The sequence below is a fragment of the Chrysemys picta genome, chromosome 9 (genome assembly GCF_011386835.1).
Source record: "Chrysemys picta bellii isolate R12L10 chromosome 9, ASM1138683v2, whole genome shotgun sequence".
Classification (NCBI taxonomy): Eukaryota; Metazoa; Chordata; order Testudines; family Emydidae; genus Chrysemys; species Chrysemys picta.
The window spans coordinates 56,114,413-56,125,786 of NC_088799.1; the positions used below are offsets into that span (position 1 = coordinate 56,114,413).

At 52.1% G+C, this 11,374-nt stretch overlaps 1 protein-coding gene across 10 annotated transcripts in view; it reads right to left on the reverse strand.

Annotated features, from left to right (window-relative positions):
• The window catches only part of SNED1 (sushi, nidogen and EGF like domains 1), a 143,332-nt gene extending 133,409 nt beyond the window's left edge, over positions 1-9,923 (reverse strand). For 6 of the 10 annotated variants that reach the window (XM_065557057.1, XM_024111767.3, XM_024111770.3 and 3 more), the window contains exon 1: positions 9,275-9,904. In XM_065557057.1, coding sequence (XP_065413129.1) covers positions 9,275-9,478 — 204 coding nt within the window. In that variant the 5' untranslated portion in view covers positions 9,479-9,904. Of the gene's footprint in view, positions 1-9,274 lie in introns of all 10 variants that reach the window. The other 4 variants (XM_065557059.1, XM_065557060.1, XM_065557058.1 and 1 more) reach the window with 4 other exon arrangements.
• Positions 9,924-11,374: the final 1,451 nt, after the last annotated feature.

The window sequence follows — 11,374 nt, forward strand, 5'->3', positions numbered from 1 at the left end:
CATTTCCCTCCAGTGCCCTGCCATCATCTCCATGGGCCAAGTCCTGGTGTCCAGACTCCATCTGGATTTAGTCCTTAGTCAGGCAAAGTCTAACTTGATCAAATTCTGGTCCCATCACAGTCAAAGGACTTTTGTCACTGGCATGAGTGGAACCAGGGCTGGGACCACTGATTTCCATGCTTGTTTCCCTGAGTATTAAGGACTGGATGATGCCAACATTTGTCCTAGTACATTTTAATACCCCTGCCTAGTGTCTCTCCTAAGTGGCAAGGTGAAAGCAGCGGAACATACAAATCTGTACTCTGGAAGCGGTTAACTCTTCTGCTGCTTGGTTTTGAAGGACCAGATTCTGAGACCTTTACTCATGCTAGGTAGCATCTTACTCCAGAGGTGCTCTCATGGGTTGAAATCCTGGGCCCATTGAAATCAATGGCAAAACTCGCATTGACTTCAGCAGGGTCAGGACGTCACACAGGCATTATTCCACATGAGTAAGGGTAGCTGGATCCAGCCTAGAGCTATCTGAATAATTACATGTCTCCTATTGCCCTGGAAAGTCAGTGTAAAGGTGGTGCTTGTGGTGCTAGTCACCATACAAACAGAACAATCTTTGTAGAATGTGGCAGGACCTCACAGGAGATTGGAGGGTTTCTACGGAGCAGTGTGGATCCTATGCAGGGGCTGGGGTGAGCACTCCTACATGTAATGAAGATAACACTAGGCATTTCCATTGCTTTTTCCATTGAAGGCTCTCAAAGCACTTCGGAAACAACAGCCCAAACCCTGTTAGATAGGGCAGCCTAAGTCCCATTTTACCAATGGGACACAAAGGTACAGAAACAGGTGGGGTGACATATCCAAAGTCCCACAACACGTTGGCGGCAGGGGGGCGCATCAAACCTTCAGGTCCTAATTTCCAGGCATATGCTTTGTCCTAAGTGCAAGCTACTGACAACCCTCTCCTGGGCTTCAGCACAGCAAGGTGTGCCAGTATGTGCTTCGGGTTACACAAACAGACCTGATTCAGGAAAGCAGCTCTGCTCAGGACTGCACATATGTACATGCACATGCTTAAGGCAAGTGCTTTCCTGAATCAGAGTCTTGTTGAATTAGTGCCTTAGACCTAAACATCAAGCCAGTGGAGCTCCAGGCACGAGAGTAGATCCCTCTGCCGGGTCAGGGCCTACAATTGTGCTGTACAATTTGATGGAAGAAGTAGATTGGAGGTGGCAGACTGAGTGCATGGAAGGGCATCTGCAGTGCTGATGGCACATGTGCACCTTGTGATGGACCAGACATTGTCTTTGGACAGAGGCTGTAGGAGAAGCGAGTAGCCCTCAGAGGGTGTGACTGAGGAGTGACCCAGGCCCATGAAGGAACGGCTCTTGCAGTTTTCTTGGAAGCAGCACAATGCTTTGACAGTCCAATGATGCAGATTATTATTCCCAGCTTGGTTCCGGTCTCTCCCTGTGGATTGGTAGGCCCTTCCCCCAGCCCTCAACATCTGCATGTCAATTTTCAGTCCTGCAAAAGCCTTATGACATCTGCTCAAATGCTGACATTTCCACAGCCATGCAGAAATGCTGAGCTCTCACATGAGACTGAGCTCCAGCTGGGGTTTCAAGCGATCACAGAGATACGTGCATTTAAACACTCAGATCATCAGTCCTTTCTGTCGCTGCCACCGTCTTGGATTTCTAACAAATTACACAGACTACACTAAATCTTTGTTAGTTTACCCACCCTAGGACTGGGTCGTCACCAGGGACTGCGTTCTGGTCCTGCCCCTTGACCCTGGAGCTGGAAGACCTGCTGCACTGACGAAGGAAATCCCTTGACACGAGGGGCAGTGGCCCTGGTTCTCTCCTTTCTGGCCCCTGGTGGTGCAGGTGGCAGCAAAGTATGGAGATCTGAACTCCTGTGAGCCTCAGATAGACTCACAGATGTTAAGGCCAAAAGGGACAATTGCTGTCATCTAGTCTGACCTCCTGTGTAACATCGGCCAGAGAACCTTAGCCATAATCTGTGCATCAAGCCTGGAGCTTCTCACTGAGCTACAGCATCTCCATTAAAGATACCCCATCTTAACTGATAGACCGCATGATGGCGAACCCACCACATCCTTGGGTAAGTTGTTCCAGTGATGAATTATCTTCACTGTTAAATACTTAGATGCTAGCTAGGAGTGTCAGTCCACTCAGTGACTGTTTCCACATGGAGGACAAGAGCCTATTACTGTTACTAGCTAATAAAGTTATCCTTTTAGCTCAAGTATGAGAGTCATCTGGTTTGGTGCTGAATCTCCAGACCTGTGATGACATGGTGAGATTGGTGGATCAGGAACTGATTCTCCATTGCCCTGCACCTGGCATTGTCATTTAGATTGGTGCAGAGAGTGCGTAACTCTCTGCCATTCTGCTCTGCTAGCAATCACTTTGCACTGATGTAAATGTTAACACAAGGAGCGGAGAATCAGGCCTCATTCAAACTTCTAGGCTATAATTTCTAGGTCATATCTTTATATTTCTTCTTCCGCAGGGACATTTGGAATCAAAACAAGAGCTTTGTCTCTGAAGAGTTTATCTGCTCGAGTTGTCATCCCTATGTGAAACCCTCACTCTCTGATTATGGCACAAGCATCTCAACAGTAGCAGACGGAGGTTCCAAACTCCGGTGAATTTGCCTTCAGGTGAGGGGCCAGAGACAGCAGAGGAGGGACAGATAAGGGACATGTTTTCATGCAGACTCTGCTAACAATAGTGGAGGAGAGATAAATACAGAAAGTTGCTTCTATGTAAGGTGACTGGTCTATAAATGGAATGCTCTCCAGAAAGTGATCTGAGTTGTTAGAAGGACTCTGAGCATTCCCAGGCAGTCTTACAATTCAACCCACAGATGTTTTTTCTACATCACACCCAAGGCCTTATGGTATCCACCTCACAGCCACATATTACAGCCAGAGTTTACAGAGCATGAGCTCTGAGCTCACGTCCATGAATCATCATATCACCACTGCACAACAATGCACGTTCTCAGGTCACCTCTGGGATATGTCTAACCACCGGCCAATACCATACACTCTCGACTGGTGGAGGGGATGTAATTCCTGAGGTTACCTCCACGACGCGTCTGATCTTCACCAGTTCAAGAAATGAGTCCTCGGGACAGCTCCACCATTCAACTGGTTTCCATGGCCCAAGTTCTGGTGGAACTGAGCCCATGTGAGACACCTGAACATCACCGGCAGAAAGGTGGCATGTGGGAGATGCCTCTGGTGTCTGTCTGTCCAAGGCCTGCAGGCCTCAGGAGCTCCACTACAAGTTACATAATCTCCGCCAGCCTGGACAATGCCACTCTGGAGGTTGCTAGTGGGACAGCTGATTTGAAGGACAGGGGGAAGCTAAGTGAGTTGTGAGATTTGCCTGAACCCAGATCTCCGGCCCAACAGGACTTTTCACATGGCTCCTGCCTGTGTTTTCCTTAAATACCAAAGGCATTCTGATTCTCAACATCCTGTTATAGCTTTGATGCTTTAAATTCAATTACAACTGTTCAACTGTCCCCAAGTAAATCCAGATGCATTTGGAACAATTTAAACTGAATTAAAAAGGTGAGGGAGGATGGAGAAAAATGAAGCTGGAAGGCAGCTGAGTCTTAGTCTTCCCGTTTCAATTCTGGGTGCAGAGAAGGGAGTTCCTGGTGGGTTTGGACAGTCTGTGAGGGGTGCTGCTCAGCTCCCAGGGGTTGGCAGGAAAACATGTCTCAACGTGGGAAACGGCAAGAAGAACAGTCACCCTCAGCATGATGATGAGGAAATGGCTGCTGGGGATGTCAGCCTTGGTGTTTTCATTATGGAGGCCCCTGGCAGAGACTCTGTGGTCAGGCTGCCTTCTACACTGGGCCCCACAGGGGGCAAGGATGCCTGGTGTTCTCTGAAAGTAGTAGGTGGCCAGTGGGTGTGTGCAGAAGAGGGTGCCCTCGGGGCAGAGGCAGAGTGCAGGCTGTGGTGCGTGATGTGCCAGAGTTGTGGCAATGGAAGGGGATGTTTGGGGGGGAGGGGGCAGAGAGGGCATGATGTACCATTAGGTGACTCCTTGCTTTTGTGTCAGATGTGGTGTATGCACAGCAAGCCAAACCATGTGTTCATGGTACAGCCTCTCACATGCTAGCACTTCTTCCTCTTTAACATCACTCAGCTCCCTCCCTCTCACTGCCCCCACGGCTTATCCCCGCTTGCCTTCACTATTGTAGTAGTGCCTGTTGGCCTCCCCTCTTCTCCTTCCTCCCAGCCTGCCCTTGGTAACATCCCCAAGGCTCCGAGCCACCACCATCAGCTTCCTCCTGCTGCTACCCCCACTTCACAGCACCTCCTTCCCCCGCCTTCAAGAGCCTACATCCCCTTGCTCCACCTAGGGTGACCAGATGTCCCGATTTTATAGGGACAGTCCCGATTTTTGGGTCTTTTTCTTATATAGGCTCCTATTACCCCCCACCCCCATCCCGATTTTTCACACTTGCTGTCTGGTCACCCTAGCTCCACCTATGCCTCCGAGCTCACTTCCTTCTCCTCAGTCGCACCCCTGAGGGACAAGGCTGGCAGGAAATAATAGGGAACCCGCGAGGGTGCTATGGAAAGGGAAGAGGGGTCTTGAGACATTATTCCCCAAACCTTCAGGCTTTCGCAGAGAACAAGTTAGCATGGGGTGGTTTGAGCCATACAAAGACATTACCATTCTCTGTCCAATGCCACACAACTGTCCCATAATGGGTCTCCCCAACCCTCTCCTTAACCTTTGGCCACCCTCAGCTTGGTTCTTTCTAGTCTGCTCTCTCTACCCTGGGAGCACGCACCCTCTCTTCTCCTTCCATTCCCTTCTCAGCCCCCACCGCTGTCAGGAGTACTAGCTAGCCGTCGCTTCTCACCGATGCTTCCCTCCCTTTCCTGACCAAGGCCGCCCGGGGGGGGGGGGGCAAGTGGGGCAATTTCCCCCAGGCCTTGAACCCCGCAGAGGCCTCCACGAGAATGTAATATTCTGTAGTATTGCAACTTTTTTTTATGGAAGGGCCCCCCAAAATTGCTTTGCCCCAGGCCCCCTGAATCCTCTGGGCGGCCCTGTTCCTGACTACCTGAACCTGCCCAGAGAGCTGAAGTAGGGATCCTTAGCCCTAGGCAGAGTCCATTGGAGACCCCAAGGTCCTTGCTCATGAAACCCTGTCCAAGAATGGGGCCTTCTCTGTGAGCCCTTCATGGCAGGGAATGTGGCTCATGCCACGTGCCCAGTTCAGCAAGCTCCCAGGCGCGTGGCTCATGCTGACATCAGTGGGAGGGGAGCAGGCCCTAGCTTGTCAAGCACTGCACAGACTGATTGTAAGGAGGCAGTGTGGCGAGTGCATTGCTTTTCACACTGTGGGACGCGACAAGGCATCAGGGGGATGGAAGTTGGGACACAGGGCCACGGCCGGCTGGGTGCCGCACCAGGGAGGGCATGCAGAGAGTCATCAGGGTGGGCGAGAGCACAGCCCCACCCTGCCCAGCCACACCCTGACAGCAGCCTGCTACTCCCCCTCCTCCCCGCCCAGATGGCTGGGCACTCCCTGTACCCTCCCCTGCTGTCCTAGCCTGACTGCAGCCCTGCGTATTTCAAACCCTCCACAGCCTGCGGGAATGAGAGGCTCTGGACAGGGGGAGGGAATGCGAGGAGCCCCAGCCCGCTCTGCACCACGCTGCCATGGGCTCCTCCAGGGATGGAGCCAGCTGGGTCCTGCTGCCACCCTGGCCATGAGCTGCCCGTTCCCCTCAGTGAGTCCTTTTCTGCTCAAGACGGGCAGGAGTTGGGGGGGGGGGGGGGGAGGGGAGACTGTGACACAACTCCCACAGAGAAGAGGGGCAAAGAAAAAAAAGCTTAGGAACCTCTCGTCTAGTGCTGCACTGGGACACAGGGGACTTGGGTTCCATTCCTGGCTCTTCTACCAACTTGTAGTCTGACCATGGGCAAGTCCCTCTGCCTCTCTGGGCCTCTGCTTCTCCTCCCACCCTTAGTCTCTTTAACAGCAAGTTCTCTGGCTCAGGGACTGTCTCTCACTGAGAGTTTGTACTTAGCACAAGGGGGCCCTGGTCTAGTGATAGTAACGACAATGGTCACAGGACTGCCTTAGCCCATGTTCCGCAGGGGCTGTTCAGTCAGCCCAGGACCACTGGAACACACTGTGCTCTCACCATGCCCCTTCACCTTGCTCCAGCCACTGCTTTGTCTCCCTGGAATGCACCTACACCACTGGAGGTTCCCTATCACAGGAACCGCTTTTGGCAGCTGTAGGTCCCTTTTGCACAGCTGTAGCATGGCTACATGGTCTTGACCTTGGCTGCTGGTTCAGCTCGGAGTTGGTGACTGCAAGGGCATTCCACTCCCTGAACACGAACACCAATTCTAGAGCTGCGAAAACCCTAATTCATCTGGGATGTGATGCTAGAACAAGTGTGTCTGTCCACAGTTTCCCTGTGGAACTCACTGCTAGGGGATGTTGTGATGGTCAAAACTATCACTGGGTTCAAAAAAGAGTTAGATAAGTTCATGCAGGATAGGTCCATCAATGGCTATTAGCCAAGATGGTCAGGGACACAATCAGAGGCTCTGGGTGTCCCTAAACAGCTGACTGCCAGATGTTGGGACTGGATGACAGGGGATGGATCACTCAATGATTGCCTGTTCTGTTAATTCCCTCTGAAGCACCTGGCATTAGCCACTGTCAGAAGATAGGATACAGGGTTGGATGGACCATTGGTCTGACCCAGTCTGGCCATTCTTATGTTCCAGTCCATAGTGCAGACTGCCACAGAGACTTTGTGGGGGTTCTCTGGTGTACCTTCCCACCAATTCTGCACTGATGTAAAGGTTAAAGGTCATTTTTGGAACACAGTGATTGGGGGATATTCACCTTCTGTCTGTTTGCACAGGAAGATGGAAATGGGCTGAGTGACTGAATCGCTCCTTCCACTTGCTGCACTCCCTGTTAGCCCCCTTTGCCTGCCCATCCTAAGGGAACAGATGGACAGGAGCTGCCCCAAGTGAAACAAGCACCTCCCTGATCAGTGATCTCCATGCCAATTGGTCACCGGGGAACCAAGTGGGCAATCCAAAGCCACTCTCAACATGTAGCGATTGGGAGCGTTCGGCTGGGGCCAGGCACCTCCACACCAGGTCAGCAGGGAATGAATGTTTTTTTTCAATGGAGACCCAGACACGAGACTTTAATGGGAAGCAGACAAACATATACAAGTGATAAGAGCTTCTCTAATGGCTCTATATCAGCAGACTGATAAAAACTCTCCCATAGCAATACAGTGAGCAGATATGCCTGTTCCTAGACTGTCCAAGGACCTGCTGAGTTACCATTCATGCATGGCATTTGGTCAAGGTCCATCTTTCAGTCCAAATGAGCGCTCAGAGGCAGGTGAGATGAGGAGAGAGCACCAGGGTTTGCAGGTGCAGGTTCTACCTGCATTGCAGATTGTCACCACATCTTCACCCCACCCCAGCCTTTTGGTGAGAGATTGGGCCTTTGCTAAGAGAGAGCCTGGCCTATAGACCCTTTGGCACCCATTTCCATCCTCTTGTCCTACAGCTGCTCACTGAATGGGGACAAGTGAAAAATAAGGCACCAGTTCCCATCAACCTTTGTGAATTACATTTGCAAAAAATAATTCAAAAAAATGTATGTGAACATTTTTTCTTGTGAATTCAAACTTTCCAACTTGGGAACAACTCGGAACCACCAGCTCAACGTGGAACCAACACCCCAAAAGCTTTGCTCACAGGGCTTGTCTCTTAATATGACCCCACTCGCTCAGATCTGATACGCTCCCTACTGTGCATTTATTTATTGCCCACCTCCTCCTGACCTGGACTTTTAATGGGCTAGATCCTGAGCTGGCGTAAATCAGTGTTACCCCAATGGTTTCAGCAGAGCAAAGCCCATTTACATCTGTAGAAGAACTGGCCCATTGCATCTTATTCCTTGCCAGTGTTAATCATCTTGCTTGATGATAGCTTTTGAATAGTGGGCAAGGACGAAGCTGGGCAGTGTCTGAGGCATGCTGGACAGGTATCCTTCAGAAACATAGTGCCTTGGCCGGAGGTTGTGACACTGTCCATACTCTGGCAAAACCCACATTGACACCCCTGAAATGTTGTCTGAATACAGACGCCGGACCTGACCGACCCCCAAATCACTACCAATCATTCATAATGCTAGACTTGCCACCTCCCCCAAATGCCCTCAGACACACTAAGGCCGGGTCTACATTCAAAACATTCATTGGCACAGCCCTGCTGATTGGATGTGATTTCGAAAGGACATTTCTATACCGGCACAAGCCCCAGTGTCCATGCAGTTACACTGGCCTAAAAGGCCTTTTGCCAGTATAGCTTGTTTTGCTTGCCAAACCAGTATAAACTATCCTGGCTAAAGGCCTTTTTAGCCAGTATAAGCAGAATCCACAGTAAGAGGGTTTGCAGGTATAGCTATATAGCTCTCCTGGCAAACCCTTCCTTGTTTAGACTGTGCTTCAGTCACAGAGCCTTTGTATCGTCAGTAACCCGTTTGGAATAAGGTAGCAGTTTCAGTCTGGTTCCCAGTGCACAGGTGTCCACATCCCTAAAACCAGCGCCTGTGTAGGCATGTTGCAGAGACGCCAAGGACCGAATGGCCCTGGAGATAGACTGATTCTCTCCCTGCAGTTCCAGGAGTGGTGGAGCTGCGGGGAAGGGTGGCACTGCAGCAGGCTGTACTGGACCCAGACTTTGCACAAGTTCAGTTTCTCCCCTTGAATCTCATTCCCTCTCACAGGCACTAGGCTCTGACTTGTGGAAAGAAAAAGTCAGAGTAGAGTCTGGGAAAAAATTGTAGGCTCCCCAGTGCCACCCTGCCCGGACCCAGCCCTTCGCCTGCCTTGGGAGCCGTTTCCATGCCAAAAGCAACTTGTCACTCACTCTATGTCACTTTTTCCCTCCTGGCTCTTTCTCTCCACTCAGATTGGGATGCAAGAGAACTAAACCTCTGCCTGGAGTCCCTCTCTCCCTCTGCGTGAGCTCCGGAGAGGACTCACTGTGGGGAAATAAGCATCCCAAAATGGGCAGCAGGCTGGCCAAACCCTTGTGCCAGGAACTGGCAGCTTGCAGGGCACAATGTGATGCCCCAGCAAAGCCCCTTTGCCATGAAGCCACTCAGAGCCCTCAGCCTCCCCCAGAACCCAAGTAAAGAAACCACTACTTACATACAGTCCTGTGTGTCCCACTCCAAAGAAAGGGAATTTCACTGAGATCGGCTGAAGCCCGGAGCCTCCATCATCCTGTTTCAAAGTGACAGCGTCCCCCTGCTCCAAGCCAAAGGGGTAAAAGTCAGCCAGAGGCACAACACCCTCGACCCAAACCCATTTCCCCAGGGCTAGGATCACCATCCATCCAGCCAGGCCCCGCATCTCCACAACACACCGGCTGTCGCTTAGTTCAACTCAGAGTTACACCGGGGCTTTTTTTTTTTTTGGCTTTCATCAAGCAGAACTTTGCAAAACTCTGCTATCTGTCCTTGCGTGGGCTGGTTGGGTTTTTAATGCTGGTATGATTTGGTTTGGTTGGAGGGGATGGAGTGGGGAGGGGAATGCGATAAAAAAACAGGCTGAGCTGCAAACTGCCTAGCAGGAATAAAAAGGCACAGATCTCAATGGTGCAAAAGCCAGAGTCCCCCCGCTTCCCCCCTCCTAGGCAGTGTAGCGTGGGGAGAGTTAGGCACCACTGAAGAGAGCTAGAATCTCTGTATAAACAGAAAGGTCCCAGAGTCGCAGGCCAGTCGCTGTGGGTCTCTCTCCACTGATTCTTCTCTCTCGGCTACACTAATGTCTCTGTTTAGCTGGGTGTGGGATGAGGGGGGGTCTCATTCACAGAGCAAACTCCACCCTTGCTGGCCATCCTTTAATACTCAGGACATGGTCAGCCAATCATGGATCTTAGGGGTGGGGCTATGTAAATGAAAGGCTGTTCTTAAAGAGCAAGGGCCAGGGCCAGCAGCTGGGGAGGGAGGAAGGGCTGGGTTCACTTTTGGGTGCCCCCTGCGTGGCTTGCTCCTGCAGTGGGATGGGGGCAGGGTGCCCCAAGGGGACATGCCGCCTCCTCCTCTCCCAAGGGCCTTTGGCACATGCCAGGGGTCGGGGTGATTGTGCTTGGGAAACAGGGCATAGAGGGAGGTGCAATGGGTCACCCTGGAGTGGGGATGAAATACTCTGAAGGCTTTGCTGGCAGGGAGTGCGCGGACACAGCCCCAGGGTTTGTGGGGATCTCAAACAGGCAGGAGCCACAGGAAGCTAGCAGAGGCATGGGTCTGCTTCCCACCAGGGGCAGAGCCCACACTCACATGTGCAGCCCCAAACCCCATTGGGCCTGGGGCTCTGGTATTTGGCTAAGCCACGCTCATCCTGACCCCCCCGAGAACCCAGGTGGTGTCCCCTTCCTTTGGAGGGTAGGAGGGCAGAATTATGTGCCCTGGGGCTCAAAGCAGAGCATACTGGGGTTAGAGACTTAGCTAGCCACTCACCCACATTACTGATGAGTGCCATTCATTCTGACTGGCTGTGCTGGCAGCGTCTAGAGGCCCCTGAGAATGGAGAGCATAGAGAGCAAAAGGCTCCTGCAGCTGCTTCTCAGCAGCTTGTCCAGACTATGGAGCATACAGGCACAGTCCGGGGCCAGCCTTGAGGTCTGGGGAGTTCAGGAGGGGAGCTCAGGGCCTACATTGTCATTGCTTCTGGTGCTGCTGCTGGGGGAAGGGGCAGGGAAGGAGCCATTTGCTCCCAGTGAGAGAGTGATGTGGAGCTGGCCCAGGCTTGGCAGAGCTTGCAGCACCCCTGAAGTGGCCATCTGCTTTGACTATGGTTAAGGACACCCCTGAGTACAGCACCTCAAAGGTGACCCTGTCTGAGTCATATCGTCCTGTTCATCAGTCAAGGTCAGGAATTTGAGCACCCCATGCTTCACAACTGTACTGGAATCTCATGGTTTGGGGAGGTTAGGGGGGAAGGACCCCATGGGGTAGGAGCCACAGGAGGCATGTGGTTCAAATCCCAGGGCCAGAAGTCTCATCGCTGAGCCGCTGGCCAGGGCCGCCCAGAGGATTCAGGGGGCCTGGGGCAAAGCAATTTCGGGGGCCCCTTCCATAAAAGTTGCAATACTATAGAATACTATATTCTCGTGTGGGGCCCTGTGGGGCCCGGGGCCTGGGGCAAATTGCCCCACTTGCCCGCCCCCTCTGGGCAGGCCTGCCGCTTCAGAGCTTCCAAGGCCAGAAGGGACAATTGGGATCATTGGCTTCTAGGAACAGCATC